The sequence below is a fragment of the Protopterus annectens genome, chromosome 1.part0 (assembly GCF_019279795.1).
Source record: "Protopterus annectens isolate FY-2018-M chromosome 1.part0, PAN1.0, whole genome shotgun sequence".
NCBI lineage: Eukaryota > Metazoa > Chordata > Ceratodontiformes > Protopteridae > Protopterus > Protopterus annectens.
Window position 1 is genome coordinate 599,323,051 of NC_056725.1, and position 25,852 is coordinate 599,348,902.

Genomic DNA, 25,852 nt, shown 5'->3' on the forward strand with positions numbered 1-25,852 from the left:
AGCCGGACCCGGACTTTGGAATCCGGCCGACTGAAGGGCTGCCTGACGACAGGACAACCCACTTGTTATGACTGCAGATGCATCCATGAAGGACATCCCTATCCTGATGGCAGATGAGGAAGGGCTGCACCGCCATGAGGGCCTGCAGTTCAGAAACTCTACGAGCCGAAGTGATGGCCAGAAGGAAAGCTGTTTTCCAGGACAAATATTGCAGATCTGTTGAGGCAGCAGGTTCAAAGGGAGGCAATGTTAATTTTTCCAGTATGTAATTAAGGTCCCAGGCTGGTATTGGTTGTTTCCTTGGGGGTCTTATATTCTTAGCCCCTCTGAGGAACTGCCGTAAGAGTGGATGAGAGAATAAAGGAGGATCCGTGTTGAATTCTGCAAAAATGGCTGAGGCATGTATTTTTATGGAAGAAAATGAAAGTCCACTGTTCAGCAGTTCAGCCAGGTACTGTAAAACCTGAGGCAAGTTCAATTTTCTAGGGTCCTGGCCTCTTTTCTCATTCCAACAGCAAAACCGCTTCCATTTGGCGGAGTAAGCTTTTCTAGTAGATGGTCTTCTGGCTTCCAAAATGACATCCTGCACCTCCTTGGAGAGAAGGGTCTGTTGTGGTATTAAGGGATTTTCCATGCAGCGAGGTTGAGAGTTTTCAGCTGACTGTGAAGAGTTTTGTATCTGTTCTGAGTCAGCAGAAGAGGTATTAGAGGCAGGGACCAGGGAGGAGTATGTGTTAGGCTCCTCAGGAGTGGATACCAGTGTTGCCTTGGCCAATCTGGAGCAATCAGTATCATCCTTGGTTTGTCCGTTCTTGCTTTCAAAAGCACCTTGGGCAGAAGAGGCAGAGGAGGAAATGCATAAACTGTCCATGTTGTCCAGCTGAATGAAAGGGCGTCCACTTTCCAGGCCTTTGGATAGAAGGTCCTTGAACAAAACTTTTTCAATTGATGGTTCCTGTGGGAGGCAAAAAGATCTATGTCTGGCCTCCCCCACGCTTGGATTATCCCCGTAAACACCTGAGGATGTAACTTCCATTCGTGTGGATCTGTCATATTTCTGCTCAGAGTGTCTGCCAGTGTGTTTTCCAGTCCTGGCAAGTACTGAGCTTGACGTTCCATTTATCTTTCCAGAGCCAAGTTCCAAAGAGTCATGGCTAGTCTGCACAAGGGGTATGAATGTGTTCCTCCTTGTTTGTTTATGTACCACATTACTGTGGTGTTGTCTGTTCTTATCAGTAATTGTCCTGGATGCAGGAAGTCTTTGAAAGCTGTAATTGCATTTATTACTGCTAGCATTTCTTTTTGATTGATGTGAAGGTGCTTTTCCTTGTGGGACCATCTGCCTTGAATGCATCTGTCCTTCATGTGCGCCCCCCCAGGCTAATCTGAGGCGTCTGTGGTTATGACTTGTTTTGCTTGAGGCTTGCAGAACGGAAGGCCTGTGTTTACTTGACATGCTTGAGCCCACCATAGAAATTCCTTTTGCAAACATGGAATTATTGGTATAATTGCTTCCAAACTGTGACTGTGTTGAGACCATAGATTTTTTAGGTACCATTGAAGTTTCCTCATATGCAGCTTTGCACATGGGATTAGAAGAATGCAAGATGCCATGAATCCCAGAGCCTGCAGGATTTTCCCAGTAAGCCTGGTACTTTTTGCTAGTGTTTTGAAGTACTGAGATAATTGCCCTTGTTTTTCTGGCGTAAGATATGCCATCTGGGTGTTTGTGTCCAAGCTGGCACCCAGGAAGGTTAGTTTCTGAGATGGTGTTAGCCTTGATTTCTCCTTGTTGATGGTGTATCCCAGAGAGAGCAGCAACCGTATCACATATGCCAGATGTTCCAGTAGTAAGTGTTTGCTGTCCGCTTGGATCAGGCAGTCGTCCAGATAAGGGTAAATTTGTATCCCTTGAAGTCTGCAAAAGGCAATCACTGATGCCAGGCACTTTGTGAATACTCTGGGCGCAGTGGATAAGCCAAAGGGCAATGCAGAGAATTGATAGTGGATTGAACCTGCAAGAAATCTGAGGTATCTTCTGCAGCTTTGTCTGATTGGGACATGCAGGTATGCCTCCTTGAGGTCCAATGTTACCAGCCAAAACTCCTTGCCCAGCATGGGAAGAAGTTGCTGTAATGTGAGCATCTTGAATTTTGGCACAAGTAGGAATGTGTTTAGGATGGATAAGTCCAAAATGGGTCTCCAGTCGGTTCCTTTTCTTGGTACCAGAAAAAGTCTTGAATAAAACCCTTGACCATGTTGGTGTGTATGTACCTTTTGTATAGCTCTCATGTTTAGGAGCTTTGAAATTTGCAGTTGTGCCTCCGCCCTTTGATTTTGTGGCAGGTTTGGCATGCCTCATTTTTGAAAGAGTGTGAAATTGAAATTTGTAGCCTCTGTTTATAATGTCCAGTATCCATGTGTCTGTTGTGACAATATGCCAATTGCTTGCAAATAATGCTAGTTTCCCTCCCAAAGGTGCTGCCAGCTGTGACTTGCTTGGCATGGGAATGAGTGAGTCATTGGGTTTGCTTCCTGTATTGTTGTGCACTGTCTTCACCACCTCTTGGTGCTGGAGATTGCCATTGTCTGCCTCTATATGATCCTTGTGATTGCCCTCTGCCCCTTGTGCGTCTGTATCTACCTCTTTGGGGCTTGTCAGTGGCTGGAAAGGACCAGTTTTTTGAAGGCCAATTCCTGCTAAAACGTGGTGGCTGGACCTGTAAGAAAGCTTTGACAGTTTGCATAGATTTGGCTTTTTCTTCCATTTTTCGTAGTATATCCTCAGCATTAGTACCAAAAAGTACATCCTTTTGTAATCGAGCATCAAGAAGTTTAGCTTTCACATGATCAGGCAAATTTTGTTCCCTAAGCCAGGCATGTCTGCGAATGACTGATCCTGTAGCAGCCGCTCTACTGGAGGCTACTCTAGGGCATCATAACCACATTGTAAAGTGTGTTTACCCACTTGCTCCGCACTATGCATCATATCCTGTAACTCTTTTAAATCTGGTTGTTCAGGTTGAGACATTTTGTTTTTTAATTGTGATAACAGGAACTGTTGATATTTAATCATATGAAACTGACAGTTTAAGGCCCTCATGGCTAGGGTGGCCGAGGTATATACCTTCTTACCCCACCTTTCTAGAGATCTAGATTCCCTTTCGGCAGGAAGTGGATTCTTGGCAGTGGAGGCCTTTAATCCCTTAGGACCCTGTGAAATGGTTTCAGGGTCAGCATTATGGCCTTTGTATAGAAATTGGTGAGAACTGGGTACTCTGTAATATCTATCAGGCTTTACTGGTGCAGGAGGCAGAGAATCAGGGTTAAGACAAGCCTCCGAATAGACATCATCCAGTACCTCCAAAACAGGGGGTATAGCCAGAGGTCTGTGCTGAGGTAACCAAAGAAATTCCCTAAGTCTTTTCTTGGAATCTGAAAAATCTTGGCCTTCCCAATGGAAGTGTTCCCTCAAGGTGTGCAAGGTTTCCCCAAAAGAGAAATCTTCAGGAGGGGATACAGAAGGAATGGACTGTTCTGCATCCGAATCCTCAAAAGGGGAGTAAGAGTGTTCCTCTGCATCAGAATGTTCTGATAAAATGGATCCCTGATCAGAGGAGGGTGATTCTTCCTCCACTCTGGGTCTCTTGTCAGGAGGGGGCTGAGAACCTCTGATAAGGGTTATTAGATCCTCAGCCATTTTAAGCATCTGTCTCTTAGGCATGGGCCCAGGAGAAGGGCCTTGAGCAGCAGGCCTAGTGTGATGCCTGGCTGCTTTGGATTTAGTAAAGGCCTTAATAGAAAAAGAAGATGAGGGCCTAAATACACCATGGGTGGAGGTGGACCTGTCCACATTAGTAGGCTCGACATAGGCCGGGGCTTCGGTAGTAGTCTGGGAAAGGGCCGAGGACCCAGCGGTCTCGGGTACAGAAGACACCGCCAAAGGAGTGTCGTCGGTAGTCAGGGACTGCAAAGGCGTCTTGCTGAGAACCGGACCACATGTAGCCTATTTCGGCGTGGTGTCGGCGGAGACCGCGGGCCTCTTTTCCTTGCGTTTTTTGGATAAAACGGTAGTCAGAGTGTCCGACGACATTTTATAGTCAAAAGCTTTACCAAAAAAGTGTTGGGCAACTCCGACGCTTGATAGTGCGTTTATTGAAGGTAGCGCAAAAGCGACAGCCCGAGACGTCGTGGTCTGGGCCCAAACAAGGTATGCAAAGGGAATGGAAATCCTTATGTGGTATTTTTATGTGGTATTTGCTTCCCACAAGAAATACAATTATTAACTTTTTCTGACATCGGTCTGAGGCAAGAAAAGTTTCCCCAACGGGGTACTTAGCTTTAATGAAGACTTCGGTTCCAAATATTTTCGTAATTCAGGAGCTGGCCGACCGGCACTTGCGAACTGCTTCTGCTTCGGGCACCGCGCGGCAAAAAAGACTGAAGAACATGGCGTCGGCTGTGTCTTATATACTCTGGCCTTCCTGACGTCAGAAGAGTAAGCGTCAACAACCGACGCCGGACCAAGACTTTGGAATTCGGCCGACTGAGGGACCGCCTGACGGCTGAAAACCCATCTGTGATTACTGCAGCTGTATGCACGATGAACATCTGTGGTGTTGTCCGTCTTTACCATTAGTTGTCCTGGATGAAGGTAGTCCTTGAAGGCTGTCAGTGCATTCTGTACAGCTAGCATTTCTTTTTGACTGACATGAAGGTGCATTTGATTTGGCCTCCATTTGCCCTGAATGCACTTCCCTGCCAGATGAGCCCCCCATGCATAGTCTGAAGCGTCTGTAGTTAGGGACTGGGTGGGCAGGGGGTGGTGTGAATGGCAGTCCCTTGTTTTGGTGGCAGGCCTCTGCCCACCATAGGAACTCTAGTTGCAGGCAAGGTATAATAGGAATCATTGTTTCCAGGCTGTGACAATGCTGACTCCATAAACTTTTTAAGTACCACTGAAGTTTCCTCATATGCAGTCTTGCATATGGAATTAGAAGAATGCAGGAGGCCATGAACCCCAAGGCTTGCAGAATTTGTCTTGCAGATAGCAGTGTTTTTGTGGCCACCTGTTTGAAGTAAGTCACCAATTGAATTTTCTTTTCTGGCGTAAGGTAAGTCATCTGGGCAGGTGTATTCAAGCTTGCACCCAGGAATGTAATTTTTTGAGAGGGTACCAGTTGTGATTTCTTTTCGTTTATGGTGTACCCTAGACAAGTTAGAACCATTTTTACAAACGCCAGATGCTTTAGAAGAATGTCCTTGTTTTCTGCCTGAACTAGACGATCGTCCAGGTATGGATATATTTGAATATTTCTTTGCCTGCAAAATGCAATTACTGGTGCCGGGCACTTTGGAAAGACCCTGGGCGCAGTAGATAAGCCAAAGGGCAGTGCAGAGAACTGGTAATGCAAGTAGCCTGCTTTGAAGCGGAGGGATCTTCTGCAAGATTCCCTGATTGGGATATGCAGGTAAGCCTCTTTTAAGTCTAGAGTTACCAGCCAGGCATCTTTGTCTAGCATAGGTAGTAACTGTTGAAGAGTCAGCATCTTGACTTTTGGAATGTCCATAAATGTGTTTAGAGTGGATAAGTCCAGAATTGGACGCCATGATTTGTCTTTTTTGGGTACCAGGAAAAGTCTTGAATAGAAACCTTGTCTCTTTTCCTCTTCTGGTACTGGCTGAATAGCTCCCATGTTCATGAGGGAGAGAACTTGTTTCTGGGCCTCTGCCCACTGATTTGGGGGCAGATCTGGCCATCCGTTTAGGATTGGCAACGTGTGGAAATGAAATCTGTATCCCTGGGATACTATATTTAAAACCCATTTGTCCTGGGTAATAACTTGCCAGTTTTGTGCATGAAATGGAGCTTTCCCCCCAAAAGGGGCGGCTAAAAGTTAAGTGCTTGGTGATTGTAAAGGGAAGTCACTGAGACTGTTTACCATAGGGAGGTGCCTTGTTGTTTCCAGATTTGGAGGTGGAGGTACCCCATTGTTTTGTTCTAAAAGTTCCTTGTGACTGAAACCTGGAGCCTTTGAAATGTCTTGATTTGACTTGAGCAGCTCTTGAGGGGACTGGAAAGGACCAGTTCTTAGTAGGCCAGTGCCTACTAAATGTTGGAGGTTGCACTTGTAAGAAATCTTTCACAGTTTGCATAGATTTAGCTTTATCTTCCACCTTTTTTAACACTTCTTCAGCCTTATTACCAAAGAGACGATCCGGTTGTAAAGGAGCATCCAACAATTTTGCTTTAACATGGTCAGGCAGAGTTTGCTCTTTGAGCCCAGCATGCCTTCTTAGCACAGATCCAGTTACAGCAGCCCTGCAAGAGGCCTCCAAGGAATCAAAACCACATTGCAAAGTATGTTTTCCAACTTGTTCAGCTGAATGTAATAAATCCTGCAAATCTTTATTTTCCACACAGTCAGAAATTAACATAATTTTCTGTTTAAGTAGTCGCATGATATGCTGTTGATATTTAGGCATATGAAATTGACAGTTTAAAGCCCTGACTGCCAAGGTTGCAGACGTGTAAACTTTCTTACCCTATCTATCCAGCGCCCTGGAATCTCTATCAAAAGGGGTAGGATTTTTAGCAGTAGAGGTCTTAATGCCCTTGGGACCCTGAGAAATGGTTTTAGGATCAGCAACAGGATTTTTGAAAAGGAATTTGTGGGAGTCAGGAACCCTGTAGTATCTGTCTGGCTTACAAGGAGCCGGAGGCAGAGAATCCGGAGTCATACTAGACTCTGAAAAAACATCATCAGCAATGACTAGAACAGGAGGTATAGCCAAAGACCTATGCTAAGGATGAAGAAGAAGAACATCCCTAAGTCTCTTTTTAGATTCAGAGAAATCCTGACATTCCCAGTGGAAATGTTCCCTTAAGGTATGTAAAGTATCCCCAAAAGAAAAATCCTCAGGGGGAGAAACAGAAGGAATGGAATCTTCAGCATCACAGTCCTCATAAGTAGGAATAGACAAATCCTGTTCATTAGAAGAGTCAGAAGAAATAGAATCCTGTTCAGAAGATTTATAATCAATGTCTTGCCTAGGCATCTTAGAAGGAGGGGGTTGGCTACCCCTGATCTGAGTAATTAAATCTTCAGCCATTTTGATCATTTGTTTTTTAGGCATAGGGGCCTGCACATGTGGCCCAGGTGTCAGTTTTTTAGACATAGATTTAGATTTTGGCCTTAGTTTTGAAGATGGCGTCGGTCTAATATACAAATCTGTAGGCCTGAAAACACCCTCAGAAACCGGTGCCAGGACAGTGGCTCCAGACCCATCTAAGGTAGAGACATCCGCGGGTTCCATAATTGAAGCATCTCGCAGCATACCAGACTCCGAATGGGTCTCAGTAGAGGCCTGCAAATCAGAAGTAGCGGGTATCAGGGGCTGCAAAAGCGCCTCACTGAGTACCGGCGAACTGGCAACTGGCTTAGGAGAAGCGTCGTAGTCAGTTTTGGACCGCAACGATCTCTCTCTGTCTTTTTCTTTGCGTTTTTTAGGCATTCCGGTAGTCAGATTGCTAACCGACAACATTTCTGGATAATTAAATCGTGAGCCAAAATATTTAGAAGCAAAAATATACCGACGTTTAATAGTGCGTTGATTAAATTTAGCAAAAAACCAACAGCAAGGTACGTTGTGGCTGGGGCCTAGGCAAGGAATACAGTACAAATGAAAATTCTTATGAGGTATTTGCTTCCCACAAGTAATGCAATTATTAACTTTTACTGACATCGGTAAGGAGCAAGAAAAAGTTTCCCCAACGGGGTACTTAGCTTTTAGTTGAAGACTTCAGTGCTGAAACTCAAAAACGAAAATTTCAGGAGTCGGCTGACCAGCACTTGTGAACTGCTTTTGCTTCGGGCACCGCGCGGCAAGAAAGACTGACGTAATGGCGTCGGCTGCATGTTTTATACCCCAGACGACCTGACGTCATGGAAGAAGGGACAGCAACCGACGCAGGACCCAAGACTTTGTTAATCAGGCCGACTGAGGGCAACCTGCTAGCAGATTACCCAAATGTAATGGCTGCAACAGTGAAACAAGAAGAAAGTACAGTTTTGTACCTACCATAAATGTAGATGTCCGAACTGGATAGCATCTGCAGTCATAACAAATGGGTTGTCCTGTCATCAGGCAGCCCTTCGGTCGGCCGGATTCCAAAGTCTGGGTCCGGCTTCGGCTGATGTCGCACTTCACCCGACGTCATCTCTGCTGGTCTTCGGGTATAAAGGCATTAGCCGACGCCATTTTCCTCAGTGTTTCTTGCCCCAGATGCCAATTGCCCTCTTGGAAAGCTAAATTTTGGATAAAAGCCAATGTTTCCAAAATAGTAGAAGGCAAACACAAAAAATAAACATGTGTGTACATATATACAAACAAATACACCATAAGAGACCCCCCCCCCCCAGCTAGCTATTAGGAGGGTAAATACCCTAGGAGTACCGCAGAGGGGAAGGAGGGAGGGTAATCCTGACTGCAGATGCTATCCAGTTCGGACATCTACATTTATGGTAGGTACAAAACTGTACTATGTCCTTCATGGATGCATCTGCAGTCATAACAAATGGGTAGAATACCATAGCCAAACTAGGGGAGGAGGAATAATGATTATGGTGTAGTCAGGATCCCTTGCAGTACAGCTGTGGCAAAACCTGCTCGGGATCTAGACTATAGAGGTAAATTATAATGCTTGGCAAATGTATGCACGGAGGTCCAAGTAGCCGCCTCAATAATGTCCTTGGTTGCCACTCCTCTTAAGAAAGCTGTGGTAGTGGCTGTAGCCCTTGTAGAATGAGGTCTTATGTTCTGTGGAATTGGTTTTCCATGGTAGGAGTAACAGAATCTTATGCAATTTCCTATCCATTTGGAGATTGTCTGTTTGGAAATTGCTTTTCCTTCCCTTCCTGTTGCATAGGCTACAAAGAGCTGGTCAGTTTTTCTGTTACCTTTGGTTCTGTCCAGGTAGTAGCGTAACTGTCTGTGTACGTCCAAGGTATGCATTATTCTTTCACCTGTGTTTTGTGGATTGGGAAAGAAGGTAGGTAGGTGGATTGCATGGTTTAAAGACACTCTGGATACCACCTTAGGCATAAATGTAGGATTAGTTCTCATGGACACCCTATCTTGGTGGAAGATTAGGAAGGGTTGCACTGCCATTAAGGCCTGTAGTTCCGAAACCCTCCTTGCTGAAGTAATAGCCAGTAGGAAAGCAGTTTTCCATGACAGGTGTTGTAGATCTGCTGTTGCTGCTGGTTCGAACGGAGGGAGTGTCAACTTTTCTAGTACAAAGTTCAAGTCCCATGCTGGTAATGGTGGTTTCCTAGGAGGTTTTACATTCTTGATCCCTCTGAGAAACTGCCTGAGTAGAGGATGTGAAAAGACAGGAGGATCAAAGCTGTATTCTGCTGAAATAGCTGATGCATGTATCTTGATGGAGGAATAGGACAGGCCTGTATGTAGAAGCTCTGCCAAGTACTCCAGGATGTTAGCAATATCTATGTTCGACACATCTTTTCCTCTTTCAGTACTCCAATTGACGAACCTTTTCCATTTTCCTGCATAGTTCCTTCTTGTAGAAGGTCTGCGGGCTTCAAGGATAATGTCTTTAACCCTTTGTGAAAGGTCTGGGTTAGTTACTGCTATGTGATGTTCCAGGCAGTCAGTTGCAAGGTTTTTAGGTTTGGATGTATGATGTTGTAGTTGTTCTGAGTTAACATCAGAGGCATCAGGGGTATTGACCACATTTTCTCCCGAGACATGCTCCTCAGCAATGGGTACCAGTGTTGTCTTGGCCAGTTCGAAGCTATCAGAATTATCCTTAGACGTTCCTCTTTGATTTTCAGAAGTACCTTGTGCATCAAGGGAAGAGGTGGGAATGCATATGCTGTCAGGCCTTTCCAGCTGAAGGATAGAGAGTCCACCTTCCATACAAGTGGGTGGAATGTCCTTGTGCAGAATTTTTTGAGCTGGTGATTTTGTGGGGAAGCGAATAGATCTATTTGTGGCATTCCCCATTTCTTTGTGATGGCCTTGAAGATGTCCGGGTGTAGCATCCATTCGTGAGCATCCGAGGTGGTTCTGCTTAAAATGTCTGCTAGGGTGTTCTCTTTTCCCGGTACAAATATTGCCTGTAACTGGATGTTGTAGCTGAGAGCCAGATTCCAAAGGCCCAAAGTCATTCTGCATAGGGGGTAAGAATGAGTGCCTCCCTGTTTGTTGATGTACCACATGACTGTGGTGTTGTCTGTCCTTATCATCAAATGGCCTTCTTTGAGGAATGGTCTGAATTTTAGGATTGCCAGTTTTACTGCCAGCATTTCTTTTTGGTTTATGTGCAGGTGCAGCTGGTCCTGAGCCCACAGTCCTTGTACGCATTTGTCCAGCATGTGTGCCCCCCATCCTAGGTCTGAGGCATCCGTTGTGATGGTTTGGTTTGCTCGAAAGTTGTGGAAGGGTAAGCCTGGGTTTGACTGGCATGCCCGAGCCCACCATAGGAACTCCTGTTTTAAGCATGGGATTAGTGGTATTTCTGTTTCTAAGCTGTGCCTGTGTTGAGACCATAAATTCTTTAGGTACCACTGTAACTTTCTCATATGTAGTCTGGCATGTGGGACCAAGATTATGCATGATGCCATGAAGCCCAAGGCCTGCAGAACTTTTCTTGCTGTTAGTTTGTTCTGCTTTGTTAATGCCAAGAAGTAAAGAGGAAGTTCTTTTTGTTTTTCTGCAGTGAGGAATGCCATCTGTTTTACTGTGTCCAATTCACCCAAGAAAGTTCTTGTCTGGGATGGTATCAGTCTTGACTTTTGAAAACTGACTGTGTATCCCAGGGCTTGTAGCAAGTAAATGACCCTTTGTAAATCTGTTGTCAGCTTGCTTTTGTTGTCCGCTTGTAACAGGCAGTCGTCCAGGTATGGATAAATTTGGATTCCCTGTACTCTGCAGTGAGTGATTACTGATGCCAGGCATTTTGTGAATACTCTGGGCGCAGTGGATAAGCCAAAGGGCAATGCTGAGAATTGATAATGCTCTGATCCTGCAAGAAATCTGAGGTATCTTCTGCAATTTGGTCGAATGGGGACGTGCAGGTATGCCTCCTTGAGATCTAGAGTTACCAGCCAACACTCCTTGCCCAGCATGGGAAGAAGTTGCTGTAGGGTCAGCATTTTGAATTTTGGGACAATGATGTATGTGTTTAAGATGGACAGGTCGAGAATAGGTCTCCAGTTTTTCTTCTCTTGGTACTAGGAAGAGTCTGGAGTAGAATCCTTTGCCCTGTTCTGTTATTGGTACCCTTTCCACAGCTCTCATCTTTATTAATTCTGCTGTCTGGTGCAGGGCTTCTATTTTTGATTTGGGGGCAGGTTTGGCATTCCTCTTTTTACTGCTAAAGTGTGGAAGTGGAACCGGTAGCCTTGATCTATGGTTTGCAAAATCCACTTGTCTTTTGTAATATAGTGCCAATTTTTCGAGAATAAGGCTAACTTTCCGCCTAATGGTGCTGCTAATTGCTCCCTGGTAGGCGGAGTCAGAGCCAAGTCACTGTGATTGTCCTGTTGCAGTGGCAGTGGTTGCGTCTGTGCCTCGGTTATTGCCTTGCCACTGTCGTCCTCTGTAGGCACCTCCTCTGGATTGATTTCTGCCCCTAGAGCGTCTGTTCCTGTCCCTTTGGGATCTTGTGGAGTCAGGAAAGGACCAATTCTTGGCAGGCCAGTTCCTGCTAAACCTTGGGGGCTGAACCTGTAGGAAATCTTTAACTGTTTGTACAGATTTTGCCTTCTCTTCCATTTTCTTCATTACCTGCTGGGCAGGTTCCCAAATAGACTGGCCCTATCCATAGGAGCATCCAATAGCTTAGCTTTAACATGATCCGGCAAGACCTGTTCTTTCAACCATGCATGCCTTCTTATCACTGTGCCAGTCATGGCTGATCTAAATGAAGCCTCCAGTGCATCATAGCCACATTTTAAAGAATGGTTACTAACCTGTTGTATGTTATTCACCATTTCTAATACATATTTCTTATCTAAAGATTCATCAGAGGACAGCTTTTTTAACTGATCAAGCATAAACTCTTGGTATTGGATCATGTGAAACAGACAGTTTAAAGCTCTAGCAGAGAGAGTAGCAGAGGTGTAGACTTTTTCCCCCATCTCTCTAAGGACCTGGATTCCCTTTCAGAAGGAATAGGGTTTTTTGCTGTGGTCGAGGCTACTGCCTTAGGCCCCTGGGATATAGTTTGTGGGGCCTTGTATAGGTGGTGATGAGTGTCTGGCACCCTGTAAAATCTATCTGGTTTGGCAGGGGCTGGAGGTAAAGAATCAGGAGCAGTGCAGACATCATTAAATGCATCGTCCACAACAGAAAGGACAGGAGGTATAGCTAGGGGCCTATGTTGTGGTAAGTGCAGAAAGGTCCTAAGCCTTTTTCTTGAATCTGAGAAATCTTGTCCCTGCCATTGGAATTGTTCTCTCATGGCATGTAAGGTTTCCCCAAAAGAGAATTCCTCTGGTGGAGAGGCAGCTGGAATGGATTCTTCAGCATCTGAATCTTCATAATTGGAAAAAGGAGCCTCTGGCTGGTCTGTAATGTCGGAGTCATCCGCAGAATCATCAGAGGACACAGGCTCGGGGGGCTCTGCTCTAGGTCTCTTTTCTGGGGGCTGAGAGGCCCTGTCAGGGTGAGATTGGGATCCCCTAATTAAGGATATTAAATCTTCTGCCAGAGTAAGCATTTGAGAACTAGAAGTGGGCCTGAATGAGGGTGGTTTAACAGGCACTGATTTAGCTGATTTGGCTGCTTTAGCCCTGGCAAAGGCCTTAATAGACATGGCTGCAGGAGGCCTAGCAGCACCACGTGCTGGGGTAGAGATATCCAAGGGGATGGTGTCTGATAGATCAGTGGGAACCACAGTTGTAGGCAAAATTTCTGAGGCTGATTCAGATAAGGAAGCAGGAGCCTCAGTAGTAGGCATGGATTCGGCTGAAGATTGACCAGTTTTCTCGGTTTCGGCCGAAACCGAGACACTCGTGGCTTGCTTAACCGTGGTTTCGGCCGAAACCACGGACCGCGAGTGTCGGTCTTTTTCTTTGCGTTTTTTAACAATTTGGGTAGTCGGAGGATCCGACGACATAATGTACGCAAAATCTGAGCCGAAAAACTGTTCAGCAAACTCCGACCGACGCCTAAGCGTTCGTCGGTTGAAGGAAGCACAGGCCGAACAGGCTGCTACGTCGTGGTCTGGGCCTAAGCAAGGCAAACAGTAAGAGTGGAAATCTTTATGAGGTATTTGTTTCCCACAAGTTAAACAGTTATTGACTTTTTCTGACATCGGCTGAGGCAAGAAAGAGTCCCCAACGGGGTACTTAGCTTTTTAGAAGTCTTCGAAGTAGTATTCGGTAGTAGTAGTAATCTCTGGATCTGACCGACCGGAACTTGCGAACGGCTTCTGCTTTGGGTGCCACGCGGCAAGAAAGACTGAGGAAAATGGCGTCGGCTGATGCCTTTATACCCGAAGACCAGCAGAGATGACGTCGGGTGAAGTGCGACATCAGCGGCCGGACCCAGACTTTGGAATCCGGCCGACCGAAGGGCTGCCTGACGACAGGACAACCCATTTGTTATGACTGCAGATGCATCCATGAAGGACATCATTTCCTCTTTCTTTTACTAGAAACTACTTTACAAGAAGGATAAATAGATTGAATGAGCCAGACCTAGTAAACTACTCCTATCCAAGGAAAGTTTAGGAGTACATGCATGCTTGTTTTTTTTTTGTTTCTTTTCACAGGAAAAATGCGGCCAACCATGTTACTAATGGTAGCAGCAGCTTTTCCCAGGATGAGCACAACAGGGAAACCTTCCCTATTCCCTCTCCCAGGACCAACAAGAATGGCTCTCCCTTGTCTACTGAGGGGACCTCAAAAGTTGCAGAGGACGAGGCTAAACCCCACTATATAGTGGCTGTAAGTGTTACACCAGGCAGATCCAGGGTAAAAGATGAGTGGTCTGAAGTACAACAAATGGCCACGGCAGAGTCACCCATCTGCAGCTGCATCAATTTGATAACTTTTGCTGCCACAGCAGGCTGACTACTTATTTTTTTATTTTTGTGAATGAAGAAGGGCCAGCCATGCGACCGGTAATCTGTTCCATGGTCAAGCCGAAAATGGTGCCACTTTCCACGGGAAGAAAAGCAGCAATTGCTGGTAAACACTACCAGTTCACAAAAAGTTATTTTGACAGAAAATCACAGTAAAGCACACCTTAAAACATTATGCCAGCACCACAAAAGTAAAATAAACCCAATTTATTCACAGAAAAAATGTTTTCAGTTACTTTACACCACTTTTAAACTGACAGGAAAAAAATGAGAGCTCTGTTTAAAAGTATATTACAGTCTCAAAACAGTCCATTAAATACAACACTTCTAGCTTTAAAATAACTTTTATCTTGATGAGGAAAGTAATAAAACATGAACAAAATTAAGAAAATGGAAGCCCTTTCCCCCATAGGGAACTTATCTGCCTGGCAAAGGAAAGCACAAGCCGAGCATTGATTCTTGAAAACCTCAGACGAGCACACTCTTTGGCAGCAGTAAAGCTCTGAAGGGCTTTGTACCCAAACTTATCTTTTAGTCCACTCAGCTCAAGCTGCCTGACAGTTTGGAGGTATGAAAGTGGCCTGAAGCTTTGGAAGTTGACCGGCTGTTATATCCTCGGCAGGAAATAACCCATACAGCTAAGGCTACTGCAGCAGATCAAGATAATGAACATTTATATATTTTGTCACTGGGAAGAGATTAAGGAAACCACTGGAAAGGAGTCTTGATTTTTGAAGAAAGGTACTTTTCCACAAGTGAAACTTAACAGAAAAAATGTCTGGACTTGGTAACACTTCTCAGTAAGCTTTTTTTTTTTTTTTGGAAAGAATGGTGGCAAGGAAATGGAACAAGAAGCCTTACTATCCTGATATGCTTTACCCCTTATTAATCCTACTGAATTTGAGAACAGATACTACATGCCAAAATGACAGGGGTACAGCATCACTCTGCCTGAATCACTTTTCCAACTCAGAACCATTAGCCGCAGTATGAATAAAATGTTAAGTATTCTAAGCCAACTTGCAGTACAGTGGGACTGAACCTATTAAAAACAAGAGCCCAGGATATTCATTTCTCCAGTTCATTTCTTATTTTACAAGAGACAGATATTACCCTGGAAGATCAAGCCCATGGCATATACCATGCCTATCACAGCTTTCTAAAAGTCGGAGGAAATTTACGCTACTGGTTAATAACGTACTTAGTAAGCATGTGGGCTATTAAACCATTGAAGACCCTACACCACTCTCTGATAATGAAAGTCAAGAAGGCGTACGGTCTGTAACTTGCTTGGAAGTAGTATCCTTCAACATTACACTTGCAGTTAACAAAGCAGACAACTGTTAAGAAGTCCCAAAGTTAGCACCTGACAAGCAAGGGGATCTTGGCCATAAAACCCTTGGTGCTCCACCCTCAAAGCAGTCTGTTTCAAGGAGTCACTGCCTCAAAGTTCTATATACACATTTGAGGAAAACTTCACACTAGTGGTAGCGAGACTGGACTAACTGAAAAGCAGACACTGTCTCCTGCTACATTCAAAGAACAAAGTCCTTGTACTTACAGCTGCCTTATATACCCATAGTTTAGGGTTAAATATTATGCAACTTTACATTTAACCATACAATATGCAGTCCTAAGACATGACAGATGTGCATTATTAGTTTTAGCAAAAGTCACCCCACACCTACTGCAAGTTTCAGAAGTACTGGAATCATCCTTCCTGCTACCTTCTCAGAAAGTTGCAGACTGGAAAGTCGAAAATTGCCATTCCGAGACTGAAACAGAAAAATTATTGTAGGTGGCAACTCAAAGCTGTGATATGAAGGTGAACCATTCAGTGAATTCAACCATAGCAAAATGTTATCACTTAAGGGAAAAACATGCTTTCTACTATAACAGACTGCGCATTTAGGATATTTAATTATGGGATTCAGACATCCTTAAGCAGTCTAGCACTGCAAGAAGCCTTGGTTACACAAAGAAGTAGGTTTCTCATTCAAATAAATTACACTTTTTTAACACAAGTCAATTTGCTGAATGTTTTACCTGAATATCACAACTTTTGAAATGTCATTAGTAAGTTTTGCATTTCACCCTTGGTGTGTCACACTTCAGCATTCTAATCTGCTAGGAGCAGTAGTAGAACCTTTTCATCTTTGGTTCACTTGATGGCCTCAACCAGAAAACTGACTTAAAGACAGAAAATACAAAAAAGCCAGTTTCTAAACAGCTTAGTATCAACTAAATGGGCTGGCACATCAAAACCAAAGTAAAGCATACTTACTAGCTACAGAAACGAAGAAAAAGTTACCGCTTGACAAGTCAGCTAGAACCATAAACAAAATTAAATAAGACTCGTAGACAGAAGGAAAACATTCTGAAGAGACTGGAAATGAATTAAAGATCACATCCAAAAGGAGTGTGCAAAATATCACATCTTTCTCTGCTTGCAATCATATTTCATTAAGGATTTTTTCTTTTAGTATTTGCTGATAAATTAACTTTTAAAATTCCCAAAATACAAAGTAGTACAGAAGTGTCTGCCAAAGTCCAGTCTGAGGCAGTATGCCCTGCATGGATGTGTTAACATCATGAAGGGTGAGAATAACTAATTAGTTTACTGATTAATAAATACAAGCACTTGCCAATTATTCATTTTTTGACAGAAATCCAACTGGGGGTAGAAAGTACAGTTTTGTACCTACCATAAATGTAGATGTTCGAGTGCTAATACAGCTGCAGTCATAACAGATGGGGTTCTCCTGCCGTCAGGCGGGTCCTCGGTCGGCCGAATTCCAAAGTCTAGGTCCGGCGTCAGTTGTCGTTGCTTCTTCCCTGACGTCAGTGCGACAGGGGTATAAAAGAACCAGCCAACGCCATTTTCTTCAGTTTTTCTTGCCCCAGATGTCAGGTGCCGTCAGAAGGAAGGCAATACATAAAATTATGTAGTAATGCAATGCAATATAATCAAAAAACAGTAGTTGCAAACAAATACACCATAAAAAAATACCCCTAGAGGGGAAGGAGGGAGGGAAACCTGGACTGCAGCTGTATTAGCACTCGAACATCTACATTTATGGTAGGTACAAAACTGTACTATGTTCATCGTGCGCTGCAGTCATAACAGATGGGTAGAATCCCAAAGCTAAGAAAGGGGTGGTAGGCACTAGGTGGAACTAAGAGGAGCCAAAATGCCCTGCAAGACTGCAGTGGCAAAGCCTGCTCTAGATTTGAAGTATAATGGTAGGTTGTAGTGTTTGGAGAAGGTATGCACAGAACTCCAAGTGGCTGCTTCCAAAATATCCTTGGTAGGAACTCCTCTGAGGAAGGCTGCAGAGGTGGCTGTGGCCCTGGTGGAATGAGTTCTAATGCCTGCAGGTACAGTTTTGCCATGAAAGGAATAGCAAAAGCGAATGCAGTGGGCTATCCATTTTGAGATTGTCTGTTTGGAAATTGGCTTTCCTTGAGCTCCTACCGCACAGGCCACAAAGAGCTGTTCTGATTTTCTGAAAGGTTTTGTTCTGTCCAAATAATAACGCAGTTGCCTGTGGATGTCCAAGGAATGTAGGAATCTCTCCCCTTTGTTTTGAGGATTGGGATAAAAAGTAGGTAAATGTATGGCATGATTTAAAGCTACCCTGGATACCACTTTAGGCATAAAGGACGGGTTGGTTCGTAAGGAAACTCTGTCCTGATGGAAGATAAATGGCTGGACAGCCATGAGAGCCTGTAGTTCTGAAACTCTACGAGCTGAAGTGATAGCCAGAAGGAAAGCTGTTTTCCAGGACAAATATTGCAAATCTGATGAGGCAGCTGGCTCAAAAGGAGGCAAAGTCAGTTTTTCCAGAATGAAATTAAGATCCCAAGCAGGTATTGGTTGTTTCCTTGGAGGTCTTAAATTCTTAGCCCCTCTGAGGAACTGTCTTAAAAGAGGGTGAGAGAATAAAGGAGGATCAGTGTTGTATTCTGCAGAAATGGCTGAGGCATGGATTTTGATGGAGGAGAACGAAAGTCCACTGCTTAGCAGTTCAACCAAATATTGTAGTATTTGAGGTAAATTCAGTTTTCCAGGGTTCTGGCCCTTTTTTTCATTCCAGACACAAAAACGTTTCCATTTTTGTGGAGTAAGCTTTTCTAGTTGATGGCCTTCTGGCCTCCAAAATGACATCCTGCACCTCCTTGGAGAGTAGGGCCTGCTGTGATGCTAAGGAATCTTCCATGCGACTAGATTGAGTGTTTTTAGCTGACTGTGAAGAGTTTTGAAGCTGTGCTGAGTCAGAAGAAGAGGCATTAGAGGCAGGGTCCATGGAGGGGAATGTGTCAGGCTCCTCAGGAGTGGGTACCAGTCCGGAGCAATGAGGATCATCTTTGGTCTGTCTGCTCTGGTCTTCAATAGGACTTTGGGCAGCAGAGGAAGAGGCAGGAAGGCATAAACTGTCATTGATGTCCAACTGAAAGAGAGAGCGTCCACTCTCCAGGCCTTTGGATGGAAGGTCCTCGAGCAGAATTTTGTCAATTGGTGATTTTTGTGGGAGGCAAAGAGATCTATGTCTGGCCTTCCCCATTCTTGGATTAATTCTGTAAAACCTTTTGGATGCAACTTCCATTCGTGTGGATCTGTCATATTCCTGCTTAGGTTGTCTGCCAGCGTGTTTTCCTTGCCTGGCAAGTACTGTGCTTGTAGTTCCATTTGTAAGTCCATGGCCATGTTCCAAAGTGACATGGCCAGTCTGCATAGGGGGTAAGAATGTGTTCCTCCCTGTTTGTTTATGTACCACATAACTGTGGTGTTGTCCATTCTTATCAATAGTTGACCTGGTTGTAGAAGGTCCTTGAAAGCTATAATAGCATTTATTACTGGTAGCATTTTTTTTTGATTGATGTGAAGGTGCTTTTCTTTTTGGGACCATTTGCCCTGAATGCACCGGTCTGTCATGTGCGCTCCCCAGGCGTAGTCCGAGGCGTCTGTTGTGACGACTTGATTTGCTTGAGGCTTGCTGAATGGAAGACCTATGTTTGTTTGACATGCTTGAGCCCACCACAGAAATTCCTTTTGCAGACATGGAATTAGTGGTATTATTGTTTCCAAACTGTGGCTGTGTTGAGACCATATGTTTTTTAGGTACCATTGTGGTTTTCTCATATGCAGCTTTGCACATGGGATTAGTAAGATGCAAGATGCCATGAATCCCAGAGCCTGCAGGATTTTCCTTGCAGTCAGCCTGGTGCAATTTGTCAGTGTTCTGAAATATTGAATTAGTTGCCCCTGCTTCTCTGGTGTGAGGTAGGCCATCTGGGTGTTTGTGTCCAAATTGGCACCCAGGAAAATTATATTCCGAGAGGGTATTAGCCTTGATTTCTCTTTGTTGACTGTGTATCCCAGAGAGTTTAATAACATTATTACATAAGCCAGATGTTTCAGAAGAATGTGCTTGCTGTCCGCTTGGATCAGGCAGTCGTCCAAATAAGGGTATATTTGTATCCCTTGAAGTCTGCAGTAGGCAATTATTGATGCCAGGCATTTCGTGAATACTCTGGGTGCAGTAGATAAGCCAAAGGGCAATGCAGAGAATTGATAATGGGTTGAACCTGCAAGAAATCTGAGGTATCTTCTGCAATTTTGTCTGATTGGGACATGCAGGTATGCCTCCTTGAGGTCCAATGTTACCAGCCAAGACTCCTTGCCCAGCATGGGAAGAAGTTGCTGTAGAGTGAGCATCTTGAATTTTGGTACGAGTAGGAATGTGTTTAGGATGGAAAGATCCAAAATAGGTCTCCAATCTTTTCCCTTCCTTGGCACCAGAAATAGCCTGGAATAAAAACCTTGACCTTGTTCGTGTGTAGGTACCTCTTGAATAGCTTTCATGTTTATAAGATCTGAAATTTGCTTTTGTGCCTCTGCCCTTTGATTGTGTGGCAGTTTTGGCATGCCTCTCATTTTTGGAAGGGTATGAAAATGGAATTTGTAGCCTCTGTTTATAATGTCCAGTATCCATTTGTCCTTTGTGACAACATGCCAATTTTTTGAGAATAGTGCCAGCTTTCCTCCTAAGGGGGCTGCCATTTGAGACCTGGTTGGCCTACAAAGGGGAAAGTCATTGGGTTTGCTTTCTGAAAGATTGTGAATTGTCCTCACCACCTCTTTGTGTAGGGGCTTGCCACTGTCTGCCTCTGTACGATCCTTGTGATTGTCCTCTGCCCCTCGGGCGCCTGTATCTGCCTCTTTGGGGTCTGTCTGTGGCAGGAAAGAACCAGCTTTTGGAAGGCCAATTTCTACTAAAACGTGGGGGTTGAACCTGCAGAAATTCTTTCACAGTTTGCATTGATTTAGCTTTTTCCTCCATTTTCCGTAATACTTCCTCAGCATTTGCCCCAAATAGTACATCCTTTTGAAGAGGGGCGTCTAGTAATTTAGCTTCGACATGATCAGGCAAGGTTTGTTCCTTGAGCCAGGCATGCCTACGTATGACTGAGCCTGTAACAGCAGCTCTACATGAGGCCTCTAGAGCATCAAAACCACATTGTAAGGTATGTTCACCCACTTGTTCTGCACTATGCATCAAATCCTGCAACTCCTTCAAGTCTGGTTGTTCAGGTTGTGACATTTTACTTTTCAATTGAGATAACAGAAACTGTTGGTATTTTAGCATATGAAACTGACAGTTTAAGGCCCTCATGGTTAAGGTAGCCGAGGTATATACCTTTTTTCCCCACCTTTCTAAGGATCTGGAATCTCTCGAAGGCAATGGATTTTTGGCAATGGAAGCCTTAACTCCCTTGGGCCCCTGTGAGATGGTTTCTAGGTCAGCAGCATGGCTTTTGTAAAGAAATTGGTGTGAGTCAGGAAGCCTGTAGTACCTGTCAGGCTTAACTGGAGCTGGAGGTAGAGAGTCTGGGTTAAGGCAGGCCTCCGAGTAAACATCATCTAGGATGTCCAAGACAGGAGGTATAGCCAGAGGCCTGTGCTGGGGTAACAAAATAAATTCCCTGAGCCTTTTCTTGGAATCTGAATAATCCCGGCCTTCCCAGTGGAAGTGTTCCCTTAAGGTATGCAAAGTTTCCCCAAATGAGTAATCCTCAGGGGGGGATACAGAAGGAATAGACTTCTCTGCATCAGTGTCTTCAAAAGGGGAGTAAGACTGTTCCTGATCATCAGAGTGTTCTGAAATAATGGAGCCCTGATCAGAGGAGGGGGAATCTTCCTCCACTCTGGGCCTTTTGTCCGGAGGTGGCTGAGAACCTCTGATTGGAGTAATTAAATCCTCAGCCATTTTAAGCATCTGTTTCTTAGGCATGGGGCCTGGAGATGGTCTCTTAGGGTGCATGGTTGCTTTAGACTTGGTGAAAGCCTTGTTGGAGAAAGAAGAGGAAGGTCTGAAGACACCTTGAGTGGAGGGGGACCTGTCCACATTGTGTGTTTCAACGCCAAGAGTGGCTTCGGTATCTGTAGTCGGGGTGTGGGCCGAGGAGCCTGTGACCTCGGGTACAGGAGACACCGCCAAAGATGTGTCGTCGGTAATCAGGGGCTGCGTAGGCGCCTCACTGAGAACCGGACCACGTGTAGTCGGCTTTGGCGTGGTGTCGGTAGAGGCCGCGGACCTCGAGTGTTGGTCCTTGTCTTTGCGGTTTTTTAGACAAAACCGGAGTCGGAGTATCCGACGACATAGTATAGTTAAATGCTTTCCCAAAAACATGCTGGGCGAACTCCGCCCGACGCTTAATAGTGCGTTTGTTGAATGTAGCACAAAAGTGACAGACCGAGACGTCGTGGTCTGGGCCTAAACAAGGTATACAGAGGGAATGGAAATCCTTATGCGGTATTTGCTTCCCACAAGAAATACAATTATTAACTTTGTCTGACATCAGTCTGAGGCAAGAAAAGTTTCACCAACGGGGTAATTAGCTTTTAAGAAGACTTCGGTTTCCAAATTTTTCGTAATCTCAGGAGCTGGCCGACCGGCACTTGCGAACTGCTTCTGCTTCGGGCACCGCGCGGCAAGAAAGACTGAAGAAAATGGCATTGGCTGGTTCTTTTATACCCCTGTCGCACTGACGTCAGGGAAGAAGCGACGACAACCGATGCCGGACCTAGACTTTGGAATTCGGCCGACCGAGGACCCGCCTGACGGCAGGAGAACCCCATCTGTTATGACTGCAGCTGTATGCACGATGAACATCCCCTTTTCAGCAGAGGCCCAGAAGCAAAGCTCAACTGGTACAATACAACACAAGATACAACACAAATCATCACAGGTAAATTAAACGTAACTGTCATTTTTGACAATGAAGTACTAGAAAATTACGAACTTGACCACATTACATAAAAGCATATCAAATAAAAGAATACATTTAAAGTGGTACAATCTAATCATAGTATCATGCAGTGGAACAGCCGTAAACATAGAGATGCATGAGGAAACATGTATACACCTTTATTAAACTGGGAGTTAGACAAGATACCCAGGCTGCAAAAGGGTACTGTACCCTCTGAGGGGTAAAACAGTTAAGTTATAGGCAGAAGCTGTAGACCTTTAGTAAGTTTTCTGTGCCAGTTTGGCTTTACAGTTGTTTACAAATAGTTCTTCCTCATACATAACACACACACACACACACACACACACACACACACACACACACACACACACACACACACACACACCTATTTTTTTTTTTAAAAAAAAGCAAACAAAAAAAAAAAACTGGAGCTTGCTACCATTCACATAAATGATCTCTAGTTTCCATAAGCTCCCTAAAAGGCATTATCAAAATGACTAACATCCCTGCTCTGAGAAGAAGATACAATGGCAAGAGTTTGTGCTGGACATGTCTGTACTGTGGGATATCATTTTATCAAAGTCAAAAACGGAAAAAAAAATGCTTGTGCTTGTGATCACCAATAAAAGGATGTGCTCTGCTTCAAATTAATACTTTTTTGTACACTTCACCGAATCCTCTGGACATGCTCTTTAAAATGTTTTGATGATCCCAAGATTTTCTCCATTCAAACTTTTAACTACCTTACACATTCAATTCCCAGAAAGAAAAGCTCCAAAGTTTTGACTGAAGGCATTTTGCAGACCTGAAGAAGAGCCCTCCAAATGCAATCAACATGAAAGTACAGACTGCATTAAAGCTAGTCAGCTGCAAACTGCATTCATCATAGCAGTTGATTTCCTTCTCGAACTTCAATTCATGAGACTGTGAGCAAGAGAATCAAACAAATAAAAGCTCCATGACACCACCACACTGCGTTGCTGACTGAGTCTTATTAATCACCTCGCTCTTTCTGCACACCAGCTTGGAGTTAATCAATAACTGAACAAAAAAGATTTCCCAAAAGATGTGCTACCATATACTAGCAAATGAAACTCTTCCAAGTTTGAGTCATGGAATGATTTAATGATTTAATATGTTTCTACCAATATTACTGTCACACCACCAATAGCACAATCGCCTCAACCATCTTCACTTTCTTTCTGTACCACAGTCTGCTCTCTGTAGAACACATGCTTAGGGTGATTCAGTAATATTCAACAAAATTACTTCTGGACAGATTAAATGCACATGCACCCTTCTCACTAAAAATGTATTAGTACTATTAACACCTTTTCTTAAAAATTATCCGTCTCCTAATAAATAATGGATGGAAGAATCTGCACAATTGAGCTGAGATACAACTGACAACAATCAACTAATTCGCTTACCATTTGCTGGATCCTGTGAAAGCTTTTCCCATGAAAGCTAAAGGCCTGCTCAAAAAGGACTTTGTCTTCTACAGTCCACTCGTCAGGGAATGGAGTAAAGTTGGGAAGGTCAGCCAGTGACTTCTCTATATTATGTTTATGCCAGAACAGCATACCAAGTGCCTTCAAAGAGAATAAATACCAGATGTGTTATTCCTGTGCAATACACAATTAAAAATACAGGCTCTATATTAGAACCTCGAAGCGTCAGCTCTCCGAACACCTAATGGTCAACCCATAAACAGCGAAAGCTGAAAACCACGAACGGCCACTTCCGCAAATTTTTTCACAGGGAAAAAAAAATCTGCTTGGCTGTTATTGGGAATTTGCCCTTTTCTCCAATGTAGAGCAATCTCGGAATTGGTATATTTAGTTAGAGGGGGTGAGGGGGGCACATCCCCCCACTTCATTAGGTGTCTGTTTGCCAGCCAAGCAATTATTTCCCTGTGAAACAAATCACGGAAGTGGCCATTTGCGGTTTTCAGCTTTCGCTGTTTAGGTGTTTGGAGAGCTGACGCTTCAAGCTTATAATATAGACCCAAAAATACACACTTTACATACTGTTAGAATCTCAGACCTTCTCTACTAAAACTAATAATGCATTGAACACTGGAGATGCAAAATTAGAAGTTATGTACCTACCATAACGTTCCATGTTAGTTGTCTTCTTCTCGCCTTCTTTCTTGCTGGATGGGTTCGGAGCCGAACCACGGCTCCGACTCGGCCACTTTTAAAGCTCGAGAGCTAGTTCCACCGGCTCGAGGTCCCCTATATCCCACAATGCTAGGCGGTAACTACTCAGATCTCGTTTGATAGCTAGACCAAGCAAAAAAGGGCATCTCCAAACTTGGAGAAAATAATCCACCTCTAAACCTGAAGGTAAAGAACCCTAAACCTAACAAGGGAAGAAGAGGTGGACAAATGTGGGAAAAAGATGCAAAGATCACCGGAAAAAAAACAATCCTCTAGGTCTGTCCAGGCTTGGGGGAAGAAGGGTGGGACGCAAGAAAGAAGGCGAGAAGAAGACAACTAAAGTACAGTTTTGTACCTACCATAAATGTAGATGTCCGATAGATATGCAACTGCAGTCATAACATATGGGTTGTCCTGCCTCAGGCAGCCCTCGGTCGGCCGGATTCCAAAGTCTGGGTCCGGCGTCGGCTGGTGTCGCCTCCTCTCCGACGTCAGAACGGCTGGAGTATAAAGGCATCGGCTGACGCCATCTTCTTCAGTGTTTCTTGCCCCAGATGCCAGGTGCCCTCCTAGGAAGGCTAAATTTGGTGAATGGATAAACAATTCCAGACATGCACAACAGTAATAAACAGATACACCATAGAGATACCCCCAGCTAATAGGAATAGGGGTAGTGGACCCATAAAAAAGGTTGCAGAGGGGTAGGAGGGTGGGAGAATCTGACTGCAGTTGCATATCTATCGGACATCTACATTTATGGTAGGTACAAAACTGTACTATGTCCTTCAAGAATGCAACTGCAGTCATAACATATGGGTTGAATACCATAGCCAAGCTGGGGGTGGTTGGAACTAAGAAAATGATGGTGTAGCTAAAATGCCCTGCAGGACTGCCGAAGCAAAGCCTGCTCAGGATCTGGAGTATAAAGGCAGGTTGTAATGCTTGGTAAATGTATGCACGGAGCTCCATGTAGCAGCCTCTAGAATGTCCTTTGTAGCCACTCCTTAGAAAAGCTGTGGATGTGGCTATAGCTCTGGTGGAGTGTGGCCTAATATTGGCTGGCACACCTTTTCCATGAAAGGAATAGCAGAATCTGATGCAGTGTCCAATCCATTTGGAAATTGTTTGCTTGGAGATTGCTTTTCCCTGTACTCCAGCAGCATAGGCTACAAGCAGTTGGTCAGACTTTCTGGTGGCCTTAGTTCTGTCCAAGTAGTAGCGTAGTTGCCTGTGTATGTCCAAAGTATGCAGCAGTGCTTCCCCCCTGTTTTGAGGATTGGGGAAGAAGGTAGGCAGGTGA

At 44.3% G+C, this 25,852-nt stretch overlaps 1 protein-coding gene across 4 annotated transcripts in view; it reads right to left on the reverse strand.

The window, feature by feature from the left end:
* The window catches only part of RCOR3 (REST corepressor 3), a 1,455,897-nt gene that overhangs the window by 1,058,874 nt on the left and 371,171 nt on the right, over nucleotides 1–25,852 (reverse strand). For all 4 annotated transcript variants that reach the window (XM_044061710.1, XM_044061718.1, XM_044061701.1 and 1 more), the window contains exon 5: nucleotides 23,821–23,982. In XM_044061710.1, the coding sequence (XP_043917645.1) occupies nucleotides 23,821–23,982 (162 nt within the window). The remainder of the gene's footprint in view (nucleotides 1–23,820; nucleotides 23,983–25,852) is intronic.